The 14,082-nt window shown below is 53.2% G+C and overlaps 1 protein-coding gene across 7 annotated transcripts in view; it reads left to right on the top strand.

The window, feature by feature from the left end:
• Positions 1-14,082, top strand: part of LOC142257076 (cryptochrome-1-like) — a 37,890-nt gene that overhangs the window by 16,843 nt on the left and 6,965 nt on the right. For all 7 annotated transcript variants that reach the window (XM_075329146.1, XM_075329145.1, XM_075329143.1 and 4 more), the window contains exons 5-9: positions 935-1,089; positions 1,162-1,302; positions 2,218-2,385; positions 2,647-2,787; positions 2,929-3,080. In XM_075329146.1, the coding sequence (XP_075185261.1) occupies positions 935-1,089; positions 1,162-1,302; positions 2,218-2,385; positions 2,647-2,787; positions 2,929-3,080 (757 nt within the window). The remainder of the gene's footprint in view (positions 1-934; positions 1,090-1,161; positions 1,303-2,217; positions 2,386-2,646; positions 2,788-2,928; positions 3,081-14,082) is intronic.

Raw genomic sequence — 14,082 nt, 5'->3', positions numbered from 1 at the left:
AGGAAGGAAAGATGAATAACTCTCTGCCTCAGAAAATAGATAAAGAATAGCAAGCCCCCCACATTCAAAGACTGCGGTGGTATAGGAAAAACACAATACACAGATAGATGATAGGATTAGCAAAAGGTGAGGCCCTACTGACTAAATAGGACAGGACAGGAAAGGGACTGATGGTGGCCAGAGAAAAACCCTGCAAAAATCCAAAAGCATGATAGTACAAAAAAGCCCTCAGATCGCTAGATCTGAACTCCGTCCTATATCAGGCGCTCTTGTCATACCAATGAACAGAAAGCAGGAACCATTACAAATTCAAGAAGCAACAAACACATGGACTTATAGGAGCAATACTCCAAACAAAACTGCAGGGAGCTTCCCAGCTAAGCAACTGAGAGGGAAGATCCCTGCATGCAAATAAACTGACAATAACCACAGCAAATGACAAACTCAGATAAGAGCAAAAAGAACCAAACAACAAATAAAGAGCCAAGCACTTATCTGGGGTAGATGTGGTCTGGAGCAGGATGAAGCAGGCTGGTGTACAAAGAACAACTGACATCCGGCATAGCCTGCCAGCAGACCAGGGTTTAAATAAGCAGAGAGTTAGCAATGGAAACGCCCATTGCTCAACACACCTGGTCTCTGTCCAAACCATTCTTGGCCACAAGAGGGAGCCTCACAGCAGAAAAAGCATAAGTGACATTCACAACACTCGCCCCTCTCTCCTCTCTGATGCTCAGGTTGGATGCTCGGATGGGATTGGCTTGTGTACAGAGTTTAATGGAAGTCAACGGGAAACTCAAGCAATTTTCTGGAAAAATGCTTGAGTTCCCCACTGACTTGACTCAAGTGTCCAACCTGCTTGTCTTGTTACCGTGCACCCAAGCATGGTAGAGGTCGCTCATCACTAGACATCACCACGTGTCGTTCTTCTTAGATTGCCGCACGCCATGGAAGACTTCATATGAGGAGATTTACGGGATTCCCACATTAGAAGAGCTGGGACAAGACCCCAGCAAGCTGGGACCTCACCTGTACCTCGGGGGAGAAAGCGAGGCCCTGCGGCGGCTGGACCTCCACATGAGTAGGACGGTGAGGAGACGTCTGCAGTGATTGGATCAGACGGATCTTGCTAAGTGCTTATTGGTTGTTTCTTTCTTTCAGGTCTGGGTGTGTAACTTCAAGAAACCTGACACCGAACCCAATAGTCTGACCCCCAGTACGACAGTGCTGAGCCCCTATGTGAAATTTGGCTGTCTGTCCGCACGGGTCTTCTACTGGAGATTGGTGGAGATCTACAACGGGGTGAAAAGATCTGTTCCAGACAAGTCCTTTCTATATTCGCTTTATGGATTGTGGGGAATGGAAGACACTTACCTCGCTCCTTCCTCGTCTCTGACCCCCCCCCCACTCGCTCCTTCCTCATCTCTGACCCTCCTAACTCCTTCCTCCTCTCTGACTCCCCCCTCACTCCTTCCTCCTCTCTGACCTCCCCCCCACTCGCTCCTTCCTCATCTCTGACCCCCCTAACTCTTCCTCCTCTCTGACCCCCCCTCGCTCCTTCCTCCTCTCTGACCCCCCCTCGCTCCTTCCTCCTCTCTGACACCCCTAACCCCTTCCTTCCCTCTGGCGCCCCTCGCTCCTTCCTCCTCTCTGACACCCCTAACTCCTTCCTTCCCTCTGGCGCCCCTCGTTCCTTCCTCCTCTCTGTCCCCCCCTTGCCCCTTCCTCCTCACTGGCTCCTTCCTCTCTGACTCCTCTCGCCCCATCCTCCTCTCTGACCCCCCTGGCTCCCTCCGCTCTGGCTCCTTCCTCTCTGACCCCTCGTTCCTTCCCCCTCGCTGCTTCCTCCTCTCTACCCCCTCCTCGCTCCTTTCTCCTCTCTGACCCCTCTCGCCCCTTCCCCCTCTCTGGTTCTTTCCACTCTGACCCCCTTGCTCCTTTCTGACCCCCGTCGCCCCCTTCTGCTCTTTGACCCCTTGTTTCTTCCCCCTCTCTTCCTCTCTGACCCCCTCGCCCCTTTCTCCTCTCTGACCCCTCGTTCCTTTCCCCTCTCTTGCTCCTTCCCCCTCCTCTCTGCCTCCTCGCTCCCTCCTCTCTGCCTCCTCGCTCCTTCCCCCTCGGTCCCTCCTTGCTCCTTCCCCCTCGCTCCCTCCTCTCTGGCCTTCTTGCTCTCTCTATGCCACCTCTTGATCATTTCTCCATGTTCCCCTTCTGCAGAGGCCGCACTCGTCTCCACCCGTGTCACTCCACGGTCAGCTTTTATGGCGCGAATTCTACTACACAGCAGGGGCAGGAACACCCAACTTTGACAAGATGGTGGGAAACTCTGTGTGTGTGCAGGTGGATTGGGATGAGAACAAGGAATATTTGAAAGCCTGGACAGAAGTGAGTGCCATGGGCGGAGGAGGGGGATGGTGCTGCAGGCTCATGCCTAACTGCAGTCCGTATTGAACACTGATCTGCCTCCGGGGTCTCCAGCTGTGGTAGAACTACTACCCCCAGCATTCCATGACAGTCACAGGCTGACACCAGTACATAATTACAGCCCTGGTGACCTGTTCTCCTGTGTCTGTTCTGACATATGCTGTAGAGTGTCAGCTCATGTGTCCAGTCCGCTTGGTGATCACTGTATCTGATCTCTCACAGGCCAGGACTGGTTTCCCCTTCATTGACGCCATCATGACGCAGCTGAGGACGGAGGGCTGGATCCACCATCTTGCTCGGCACGCCGTTGCCTGTTTCTTGACCCGCGGAGATCTCTGGATATCGTGGGAGGAAGGTCAAAAGGTCAGAGATGGCAGCGATGTACTGCTGCATTGTGGGTGATCTGATGGGAGTGATGGTCACGGGCTGGTGGGATTGATGTCCGCAGTCATACACCTGGCGGAGCAGATGGGCCGCTGACGCCGTGTCCCCCTCCCCCCACAGGTGTTTGAGGAGCTGCTGCTGGACGCTGACTGGTCGCTGAATGCTGGGAACTGGCTGTGGCTCTCCGCCAGCGCCTTCTTCCACCGCTTCTTCCGTGTTTACTCCCCGGTGGTCTTTGGGAAGAAAACAGACAAAAATGGAGATTACATAAAGTGAGTACCGAACCATCTCCTGAGACGCCTCCGACACCGGGAAAGACGGCCTTCACCTTCTGGTCATAAAGATCTCTGCTTGCTGACGAGGAATAGTAACACAAAACAGGAACATCCTTTTAAGGCCTTGTTCACACACTGCATTTTTGCATCTTTCAAGGATTAAAAATGCTGCACTTTCCAGTACCAGTGAGTGAGCTGTCTGAAGTCTGCACTTACCAGTGAGTGAGCTTTCTGAAGTCTGCGCTTACCAGTGAGTGAGCTTTCTGAAGTCTGCACTTACCAGTGAGTGAACTTTCTGAAGTCTGCACTTACCAGTGAGTGAACTTTCTGAAGTCTGCACTTACCAGTGAGTGAGCTTTCTGAAGTCTGCGCTTACCAGTGAGTGAGCTTTCTGAAGTCTGCACTTACCAGTGAGTGAGCTTTCTGAAGTCTGCACTTACCAGTGAGTGAGCTTTCTGAAGTCTGCACTTACCAGTGAGTGAGCTTTCTGAAGTCTGAGCTTACCAGTGAGTGAGCTTTCTGAAGTCTGCGCTTACCAGTGAGTGAGCTTTCTGAAGTCTGCGCTTACCAGTGAGTGAGCTTTCTGAAGTCTGCACTTACCAGTGAGTGAGCTTTCTGAAGTCTGCACTTACCAGTGAGTGAGCTTTCTGAAGTCTGCACTTACCAGTGAGTGAGCTTTCTGAAGTCTGCACTTACCAGTGAGTGAGCTTTCTGAAGTCTGCACTTACCAGTGAGTGAGCTTTCTGAAGTCTGCACTTACCAGTGAGTGAGCTTTCTGAAGTCTGCACTTACCAGTGAGTGAGCTTTCTGAAGTCTGCACTTACCAGTGAGTGAGCTTTCTGAAGTCTGCGCTTACCAGTGAGTGAGCTTTCTGAAGTCTGCACTTACCAGTGAGTGAGCTTTCTGAAGTCTGCACTTACCAGTGAGTGAGCTTTCTGAAGTCTGCACTTACCAGTGAGTGAGCTTTCTGAAGTCTGCGCTTACCAGTGAGTGAGCTTTCTGAAGTCTGCACTTACCAGTGAGTGAGCTTTCTGAAGTCTGCGCTTACCAGTGAGTGAGCTTTCTGAAGTCTGCGCTTACCAGTGAGTGAGCTTTCTGAAGTCTGCACTTACCAGTGAGTGAGCTTTCTGAAGTCTGCGCTTACCAGTGAGTGAGCTTTCTGAAGTCTGCGCTTACCAGTGAGTGAGCTTTCTGAAGTCTGCGCTTACCAGTGAGTGAACTTTCTGAAGTCTGCACTTACCAGTGAGTGAGCTTTCTGAAGTCTGCACTTACCAGTGAGTGAGCTTTCTGAAGTCTGCACTTACCAGTGAGTGAGCTTTCTGAAGTCTGCACTTACCAGTGAGTGAGCTTTCTGAAGTCTGCGCTTACCAGTGAGTGAGCTTTCTGAAGTCTGCACTTACCAGTGAGTGAGCTTTCTGAAGTCTGCACTCGCTGCTTGTTGTTTCCTGGCGGATGTGAACCTTCTGAATGTATTCTTCTACTCTACATCGCCAGCTCTTTTGAACTGCATAGTGCGGACAAGAAACCCAAATTCCCATAGACTTTGCTTGAAAAGCAGAACACAACCATTTTGCCATTAAACGCTGCAGTTGAAAAAGCAGCAAAGAAGGGAATTTTGTTACTTACCGTAAATTCCTTTTCTTCTAGCTCTTATTGGGAGACCCAGACGATTGGGTGTATAGCTACTGCCTCCGGAGGCCACACAAAGCATTACACTAAAAAGTGTAAGGCCCCTCCCCTTCTGGCTATACACCCCCCGTGGGATCACGGGCTGCTCAGTTTTAGTGCTAAAGCAAGAAGGAGGAAAGCCAATAACTGGTTTAAACAAATTCACTCCGAGTAACATCGGAGAACTGAAAACCGTTCAACATGAACAACATGTGTACCCGCAAACAAACCAAAAATCCCGAAGGACAACAGGGCGGGTGCTGGGTCTCCCAATAAGAGCTAGAAGAAAAGGAATTTACGGTAAGTAACAAAATTCCCTTCTTCTTCGGCGCTCTATTGGGAGACCCAGACGATTGGGACGTCCAAAAGCAGTCCCTGGGTGGGTAACAAAATACCTCAAGTTAGAGCTGCAAGACAGCCCTCCTCTACGAGGAGGCCACTGCCGCCTGCAGGACTCTTCTACCTAGGCTGGCGTCCGCCGAAGCATAGGTATGCACCTGATAATGTTTGGTGAAAGTGTGCAAACTCGACCAGGTAGCTGCCTGGCACACTTGTTGAGCCGAAGCCTGGTGTCGTAATGCCCAGGACGCACCCACGGCTCTGGTTGAATGGGCCTTCAGCCCTGAAGGAACCGGAAGCCCCGCAGAACGGTAGGCTTCCAGAATTGGTTCTTTGATCCATCGAGCCAGGGTGGCTTTAGAAGCCTGCGACCCCTTGCGCTGGCCAGCGACAAGGACAAAGAGTGCATCAGAGCGGCGCAGGGGCGCCGTGCGGGAAATGTAGATTCTGAGTGCTCTCACCAGATCTAACAAATGTAAATCCTTTTCATACCGGTGAACCGGATGAGGACAAAAGGAAGGTAAGGAGATATCCTGATTAATATGAAATGAGGATACTACCTTAGGGAGAAACTCCTGAATGGGGCGCAGCACTACCTTGTCCTGGTGGACCACCAGGAAGGGAGCCTTGGATGACAGCGCTGCTAGCTCAGACACTCTCCGAAGAGACGTGATCGCTACCAGAAAGGCCACTTTCCGTGATAGTCGAGAGAGTGAAACATCCGTCAGAGACTCGAAAGGCGGCTTCTGGAGAGCAACTAGTACCCTGTTCAGATCCCATGGATCCAACGGCCGCTCGTACGGGGGGACGATATGACAAACCCCCTGCAGGGACGTGCGTACCTGCGGACGTCGTGCTAGACGCTTCTGAAAAAACACCAATAGCGCCGAGACTTGCCCTTTAAGGGAGCCGAGCGACAAGCCCTTTTCCAACCCAGATTGCAGGAAGGAAAGAAAAGTAGGCAATGCCAATGGCCAGGGGGACACTCCTTGTACAGAGCACCAGTAAAAGAAAATCTTCCACTTCCGTGGTAGATCTTAGCAGACGTGGGCTTCATAGCCTGTCTCATGGTGGCAACGACCCCTTGGGATAATCCTGAGGACACTAGGATCTAGGACGCAATGGCCACACAGTAGGTTCAGGGCCGTAGAATTCGGATGGAAAAACGGCCCTTGGGACAGTAAGTCTGGCCGGTCTGGTAGTGCCCACGGTTGACCGACCGTGAGATGCCTGTCGCCAGAGCTCTTTGATCGTCATGAAAACCGGGACCTTGCTGTTGTGCCGATTCGTGAAACCCGTCCGGGTGCAGAGACCATTCTCCTGCGTCCACGCCCTGGTGACTGAGGAAGTCTGCTTCCCAGTTTTCTACGCCCGGGATGTGAACTGCGGATATGGTGTATGCTCTGTCTTCCACCCCTAGCAGAATCCGGCGGACTTCCTGGGAGGCTCGCCGACTGCGTAGTCCGCCTTGGTGGTTGATGTATGCCACCGCTGTGGATTGTCCGACTGAATTCGGATCTGTTTGCCTTCCAGCCACTGCAGGAAGTCTTGCAGGGCAATATACACTGCCCAGAGCTCCAGACAATTGATCTGAAGAGTGGACTCCTCTGAAGAGAGTCCTTGATCGTCTGAGAAAGGGGGACGTTCCTGTGTAGGGACATCGACTTCCCCTCCCATTAGCGAAGAATGTTCTATTGAAGTGGACGCAGATGAAACTGCGTGAAAGGGACTGCCTCTGGATGAGGTGTCTCCTTGAAGGAGAGACTGCACCCCCGTCTGTAGTGACCGCTGTTTGTCCAGTGGAAGCTTCACCATCGCTGAGAGAGTGTGAAACCCCAAGCTAAGATATGCCAGCGATTGGGTTTAACTTTGAAAAGTTGAGGACCCACCCGAAACTCTGGGAAGTCTCCAGCGCCATGTTCAGGCTGTGTTGGCTTGCCTCTTAAAAGAGTGCCTTGACAAGTAGATGGTCTAAGTAAGGGATCACAGGGTGACCCTGAGAGTGCGGGAGTGGTCCCACTGCTGCCATGAACTTGGTGAAAACCCGTGGGGCTGTCGCCAGACCGAAGGGTAGGGCTACGAACCGAAGATGCTCGTCTTCAATAACGAATCGTAGCAAACGCCGGTGCTCTGGAGCAATCGGCACGTGGAGATAAGCATCCTGATGTCTATTGATGCTAGGAAATCTCCTTGAGACATTGAGGCAATGACGGAGCGGAGGGATTCCATCCGGAACCGCCTGGTTTTCACGTGCTTGTTGAGCAGTTTAAGGTCCAGAACGGAACGGAAGAGCCTCGGCTCGGCCGGTGAGGAAGTTTTTGCGACAAACTGTCTCTCACCCACCGGCCATTGACCTGTGGCAGTTAAATGTCGCTAAAGCGGGGGAGTCTGCCACCGACCGCGGACGCGGAGAGAGAGGGCTGAAAGTCATGAGGAAACCGCCTTGGTAGCGGTTCCTCCGGCTGCCTTCTCCGGGCGTGATTGAGCCCGCCAGGAACCTGCGCCCCTCTGAGCCTTTTGAGTCCTGTTGGACGAGGGCAATTGGGACGTGCCCGAGCCTGGGAAGGACCGAAACCTCGACTGTCCCTTCTCCTGATGGGTCTTGTTTGATAGCTGGGGTAAGGAAGAATCCGTACCCTTGGACAGTTGAATGATTTAATCCAATCGTTCACGAAACAGTCTGTCACCAGATAAAGGCAATCTGGTTAAGCACTTTTGTGGAAGCAGCATCTGCTCCAATCCCTTAACACTAGGAGCGTAACAACACGGAGGTGGCGGACGCCACTGACGTACGGCTCGTAGAGTCCAGGACAGCATAAACAGCTTGAGTCGCAATGCCGACATTGCGAGGTGAAGGACGCTACTGCGGCCAAGATGTACATGTGACCGCGTCCCTCTGCGCAATACTAGCTGAAATAGCTTGGAGTGCCTCTATGGCTGCGAATGCCGGGGCAACCGACCCGCCGATAGCTTCATAGACAGATTGCAACCAGAGGGCTATCTGTCTGTCAATGGCATCTTTAAGTGAAGTCCCATCTTCCACTGCAACTATAGATCTAGCCGCAAGCCTGGAGATTGGGGGATCCACCCTTGGAGCGCTTGAGCACGTCAGGGGGGAAGAGACAACGCGTATCCTCAATACGGTTGGAGAAACGCTTATCGGGATAAGCGTGGTGGTCCTGGACTGCTTCTCTGGAGTCAGAGTGACCAGAAAAGTACTCAATATACGCTTGAGATACCGAAATAGGGATTTCTTCTGCTGTGAAGCTGACCCCTCCACTGGAGGAGTTGAGGGAGAAATACCCAACCTTCCATTGATGGACGCTATAAGATTATTCACTATAGCGTCACCATCCGGTGTATCCGGATTGAGAGCGGTCTCAGGATCAGAGTCCTGAACAGCTACGTCTGCATCATCATACAGAGAGTACTGTGATGAAGTCGAGGGCCGTTCTTAGGGAGCTCGCTTAGGCCGTCTGGGACTGTCGTCCGTGTCAGAGCCTGCACCCTGGGATGCATGGGACCTTCCTGGAGCCATGATTTGTTTCGAAATCAGGGTGGCCAGGGGCATTGAATCAACATTGCCCAAGGTCTGTCTGGACTGCAAAGTCTGTAAGATGTTAGTCATAGTCACAGACAATATAGCAGCGGAAACTGTAACTCCGTCCCTGTCCCTGGACAGGGATCACAGGTGGTTCTTTTGGCCACCTGTAGCAGAGACCCCGTTGAGTAATTGCACACACTGGGGGTCCTGGAACAGTATCGCATGCAGTACAAGCAGCATAGAAAGCCTGTGCCTTGGCACCCATGCTTTTTTTTTTTTTTGTTGCTGTCTAGCCATCTAGGAGCATTAGCCAAGAATAGCAACCGTACAGTGCAATGTATAGCATACAAGCATGAAGTACAATAAACACTTCAGCACATGCAGTACAAGGAGCATAGAAAGCCTGTGCCTTGGCACCTTTGCTTTTCTGCTGCCGTTGTCTAGTTATTCAGGAGCATTAGCCAAGAAAAGCGACATACAGTGAATGTATAGCATACAAGCATGAAAATAACCACTGCAGCACATGCAATCCAAGCAGCATTGAAAGCTTGTGCCCTAGCACCCTTGCTTTTCTGCTGCTGTTGTCTAGTCATCAAGGAGCATTAGCCAAGAATAGCGACATGCAGTGAATGTACAAGCATGAAAATAAACTCTGCAGTACATGCAATCCAAGCAGCATTGAAAGCTTGTGCCTTAGCACCATTGCTGTTTGCTGCCGCTGTCTAGCCATCTAGGCGGGTAGACAGCCAAGAATAGCCCTTACAGTGCAATGTAAAGCATACAAGCATAAAGGACACATGACACTGCAGCACATGCAAGACAAGCAGCATATAGAGTCTGTGCTTTAGCACCCCTGATCTTTTGCTGCTGTTTCTAGGTCTGCATCCTGAAGAGCGACCGTACAAAAGTACAACAGGACACTTCGGCATTAGTGGGTCAGCACTTTAGTTGCCGCTTACCGCCCGCACAAAAGCGGGTGTGTGGCGCCGGAATCCTGTGCTGGTAGCTCAGCGCTTGTCTCCGTTTTCCCGCTCTGCGTGCCGGAATGGCTGCCGGCGTCCAGAGGAGAGGGGCGGGCCGAGGGCGTGCCCGAGACAAGAGCGGGAACCCGGCGCCCACTGTGTCTAGTGAAGGGGGCTGGAGAATGCAAATAAGGCTCCAGCCCTCGGCGCTGCTATAGAACAGCGTCTCTCCCTTTCCCTGAGTGACAGGGTGGGGGCGGGAACGAAGCGGCGCTAGGCCGCAAAAGCCGGGGACTAAAGTTAGAAGCGCCGCCGCCGTAAAAGCGCGGTCGGCGCGTCCCCGGCGCACTACAAGTCGCAGCTGCGCCGCCGCTCCAGGGGCGGTCGGCGCGGCGGTCCCCACACGTAAAGTCCCCCAGTAATCTGCAGGGACTATAAGCCCAGCGCACAGCGCTACAGTCCCCGGCGCACTAGCACACCCAGCAAGCCTGGAGTGTGCGTGGCCTGCCATACGGGGACACAGAGTACCTGAAAGTTGCAGGGCCTTGTCCCTGAACGGCACTCCCGCTCCACATCCAGCAGGTTCTATGGGTCTGTGGATGGAGCCCGGCCTCAGGGCTTGGTGGCCGGAAAGATCCCACTTCCTCAGAGCCCCTCAGGGGGATGGGGAAGGAAAACAGCATGTGGGCTCCAGCCTCCGTACCAGCAATAGGTACCTCAACCTTACAAACCGCAAGTGGGGTGAGAAGGGAGCATGCTGGGGGCCCTAGTATGGGCCCTCTTTTCTTCCATCCGATATAGTCAGCAGCTACTGCTGACTAAACAGTGGAGCTTATGCATGGATGTGTGCCTCCTTCGCACAAAGCTTGAAAACTGGGCAGCCCGTGATCCCACGGGGGGTGTATAGCCAGAAGGGGAGGGGCCTTACACTTTTTAGTGTAATGCTTTGTGTGGCCTCCGGAGGCAGTAGCTATACACCCAATCGTCTGGGTCTCCCAATAGAGCGCCGAAGAAAAAGCAGGTAACAAGCAACGTGCGGACACAGCCTTACACTTGCGATTAACTCGCACGAGTGCAATGCGAGAAAATCTCACAATCTCAGGACCAATGTTAATCAATGAGGCGGCTCCGATCTGCTATTTTTTTTCTCAGCCCAAATCGGACTGATATAAAAATCGCAGCATGCTGCGTTTTGGTGAGTTTCACGTGCGAGTCACTCCAATGAAAGTCTAAAGGCTGCTTTACACCAGACAATGTATCGTGCGATAGATCGTCGGGGTCACGGTTTTTGTGACGCACATCCGGCATTGCTGGCGATGCCGGCCTTTGTGACACCTCCTAGCGACGCAGTATCGCTCACAAGTCGTGAGTTGTGTACTGCTCGCTAGGTTCCATAATATCGTTTAATTTAGTTGTTCATCGTTTCCGTGGTAGCACACGCCGCTCCGTGTGACACCCCGGGAACGATGAACAGCAGCTCACCTGCGTCACGTGGCCGCCGCCGGCTATGTGAAGGAAGGAGGTGGGCGGGATGTTTACATCTCCGCCCCTCCGCTTCCATTGGCCGGCGGCCGTGTGACGTCGCTGTGACGCCGAACGTCCCTCCCACTCCAGGAAGTGGACGTTCGCCGCCCACAGCGTGGTCAGACGGGAGGTAAGTAGTGTGACGGGGGTTACCGACTTTGTGCGACACGGGCAGCGATTTGCCCGTGACGCCAAAAGGACGGGGGCGGGTACGATCGATTGTGAAATTGCACAATCGGTCGCACCGTGTAAAGCGGCCTTAAGGGTGCGTGAAAAAAAAAAAACGGATGTCACACGGACGGCACACACACCATCCTAGTGACATGCGTTTTTATAAATACATTTATCGCAAGGTGCAGAAAACACTGGAAATGAGTGAGGTCTGTCAATGTCGGTCAATCTCTATCTTTCAGTCGGTCTCTCTCTCTGTTTTCCTGTCGGCCGGTCTCTATTCTCTCTCTGTCCATGTCGGTCTATCCTTCTCCCCTCCTCTCTCAATCCCCGATCACCAGCGCGGCGCTGCACGGCTGTCACAAAGCTCCAGCGGCTTTTCCTCTTTTGAAAAAGCCGGCCGCTCATTATTCAATCTCGTATTCCCTGCTTTCCCCGCCCACCGGCGCCTATGATTGGTTGCAGTCAGACACGCCCCCACATTGAGTGACAGCTGTCTCACTGCAACCAATCACAGCTGCCGGTGGGCGGGTCTATATCGTGCAGTAAATTAAATAAATAAATAATTTTAAAAAAAAAACGGCGTGCGGTCCCCCCAATTTTCATACCAGCCAGGGTAAAGCCATACGGCAAGAGGCTGGTATTCTCAGGATGGGGAGCGCCACGTTATGGGGAGCCCCCCACCCTAAAAATGTCAGCCAGCAGCCGCCGGGAATTGCTGCATCCATTAGATGTGACAGTCCCGGGACTGTGCCCGACTCAACCCAAATTGCCCTGGTGCGGTGGCATTCGGGGTAATAAGGAGTTAATGGCAGCCCATAGCTGCCACTAAGTCCTAGGTTAATCATGGCAGGCGTCTCCCCGAGATGCCTTCCATGATTAATCTGTAACATAAAGAAAATTAAAGACATACACCAAAAATCCTTTATTTGAAATAAATGACAAAAAAAACACCCTCTTTCACCACTTTATTAAACCCCCAAATACCCATCCAGGTCCGACGTAATCCACAGAGGTCCCACGATGCTTTCAACTCTGCTACATCAGAAGCTGACAGAGAGCGGCCACAGACCACGACCGCTCTCTGTGAGCTCCCCGCATTGACTGAAGGGAGTCGCGCTGTCAGCGGTGCCGTCACTCAGGTTACCCGCGGCCACAGATCTCAGGTGGAGGACTGCAGCTGTGGCCGCGGGTAACCTCAGTGACAGCATTGCTGATCGCGCAGCTCACTTAAGTCACTCAGGGGATTTGTGGTCACCGGTGAGACCTTTACTGGTGACCGAAAATCAGGCCACGGCACACAAACAGAGCCGCGGGATGACAATGAAGTCGGGCGAAGTTCATTCTGATCCCGCGGCTCTGTCTGTGTCTGCTGTCAGCGGCCATGTAGCAGAGCTGAATGGCAGATGACATAGCTGCTGAGAATAAAAACGGATCCCATACGGATCACACACGGATTGCACATGGACTTTGTAGTGAGAAAAATGAGAAAAATCACAGAATCGCATTGCACACTGATCAACACTCGGACAGAGCTCATGCTACTTTCTAGTATGAGACTCGGTCCGATTTTACACTCTCAAGTGTGACTCCAGCCTAAGGGTGCGCTCACACGAGCATGAAAATCAGACGAGTGCAATGCAAGAAAATCTCACATTGCACTCGGACCTATGTTAGTGAATGAAGGAGAGCAGATAAGTCAGCTTTTCTCGTATACAGATTCTGGATGTGGGAAAAGCGGCAGCATGCTGCAATGTTCTGCTAGAGCCGTATCACTCACACCCATTCAAGTGAATGGATGCGAGAGATACATCGGACTGCACTCGGATGTTATCCCAGTGCAGTGCGATATACGCACAGGCTGACAATGGAGGAGATGGGAGGATTAACCCCTCCCTCTCCTCCGAAGCGCCCGTCCTCAGCTTCACAGCTGTGACCTGATTGCAGGATCGGGTCACAGTTGCATGACACTCGGCTCACGCTCGCAGCAGAGACTGAGCCGGGAGTCATTAGCATATCGCATCACATGCCATAATGATGATTGTGTGCACAGCGCCTAGTTGTTTATTGGGCGGGTTAGCGAGGGACCCTGCTGGACGGCCCTCGTGGTGCAGGTGGAGGCCGGTGCATGGTCCTCATGGTGCAGGTGGAAGCCGGTGCATGATCCTCGTGCTGCAGGTGGAGGCCGGTGCATGGTCCTCGTGCTGGAGGTGGAGGCCGGTGCATGGTCCTCGTGGTGCAGGTGGAGGCCGGTGCATGGTCCTCGTGCTGGAGGTGGAGGCCGGTGCATGGTCCTCGTGCTGGAGGTGGAGGCCGGTGCATGATCCTCGTGCTGCAGGTGGAGGCCGGTGCATGGTCCTCGTGCTGCAGGTGGAGGCCGGTGCATGGTCCTCGTGCTGCAGGTGGAGGCCGGTGCATGGTCCTCGTGGTGCAGGTGGAGGCCGGTGCATGGCCCTCGTGGTGCAGGTGGAGGCCGGTGCATGGTCCTCATGGTGCAGGTGGAGGCCGGTGCATGGTCCTCGTGGTGCAGGTGGAGGCCGGTGCATGGCCCTCGTGGTGCAGGTGGAGGCCGGTGCATGGTCCTCGTGCTGCAGGTGGAGGCCGGTGCATGGCCCTCGTGGTGCAGGTGGAGGCCGGTGCATGGTCCTCGTGGTGCAGGTGGAGGCCGGTGCATGGTCCTCGTGGTGCAGGTGGAGGCCGGTGCATGATCCTCGTGCTGCAGGTGGAGGCCGGTGCATGGTGGGGAGCTCTTCATGCCTCTGATCTCGCTGCCGCTGATCACTTTTCTGCT

Source organism: Anomaloglossus baeobatrachus, chromosome 11, assembly GCF_048569485.1.
Source record: "Anomaloglossus baeobatrachus isolate aAnoBae1 chromosome 11, aAnoBae1.hap1, whole genome shotgun sequence".
Lineage (NCBI taxonomy): Eukaryota > Metazoa > Chordata > Amphibia > Anura > Aromobatidae > Anomaloglossus > Anomaloglossus baeobatrachus.
The sequence above is the reverse complement of the archived record's forward strand: the minus strand, read 5'-3'. Positions and strand labels throughout refer to the sequence as shown.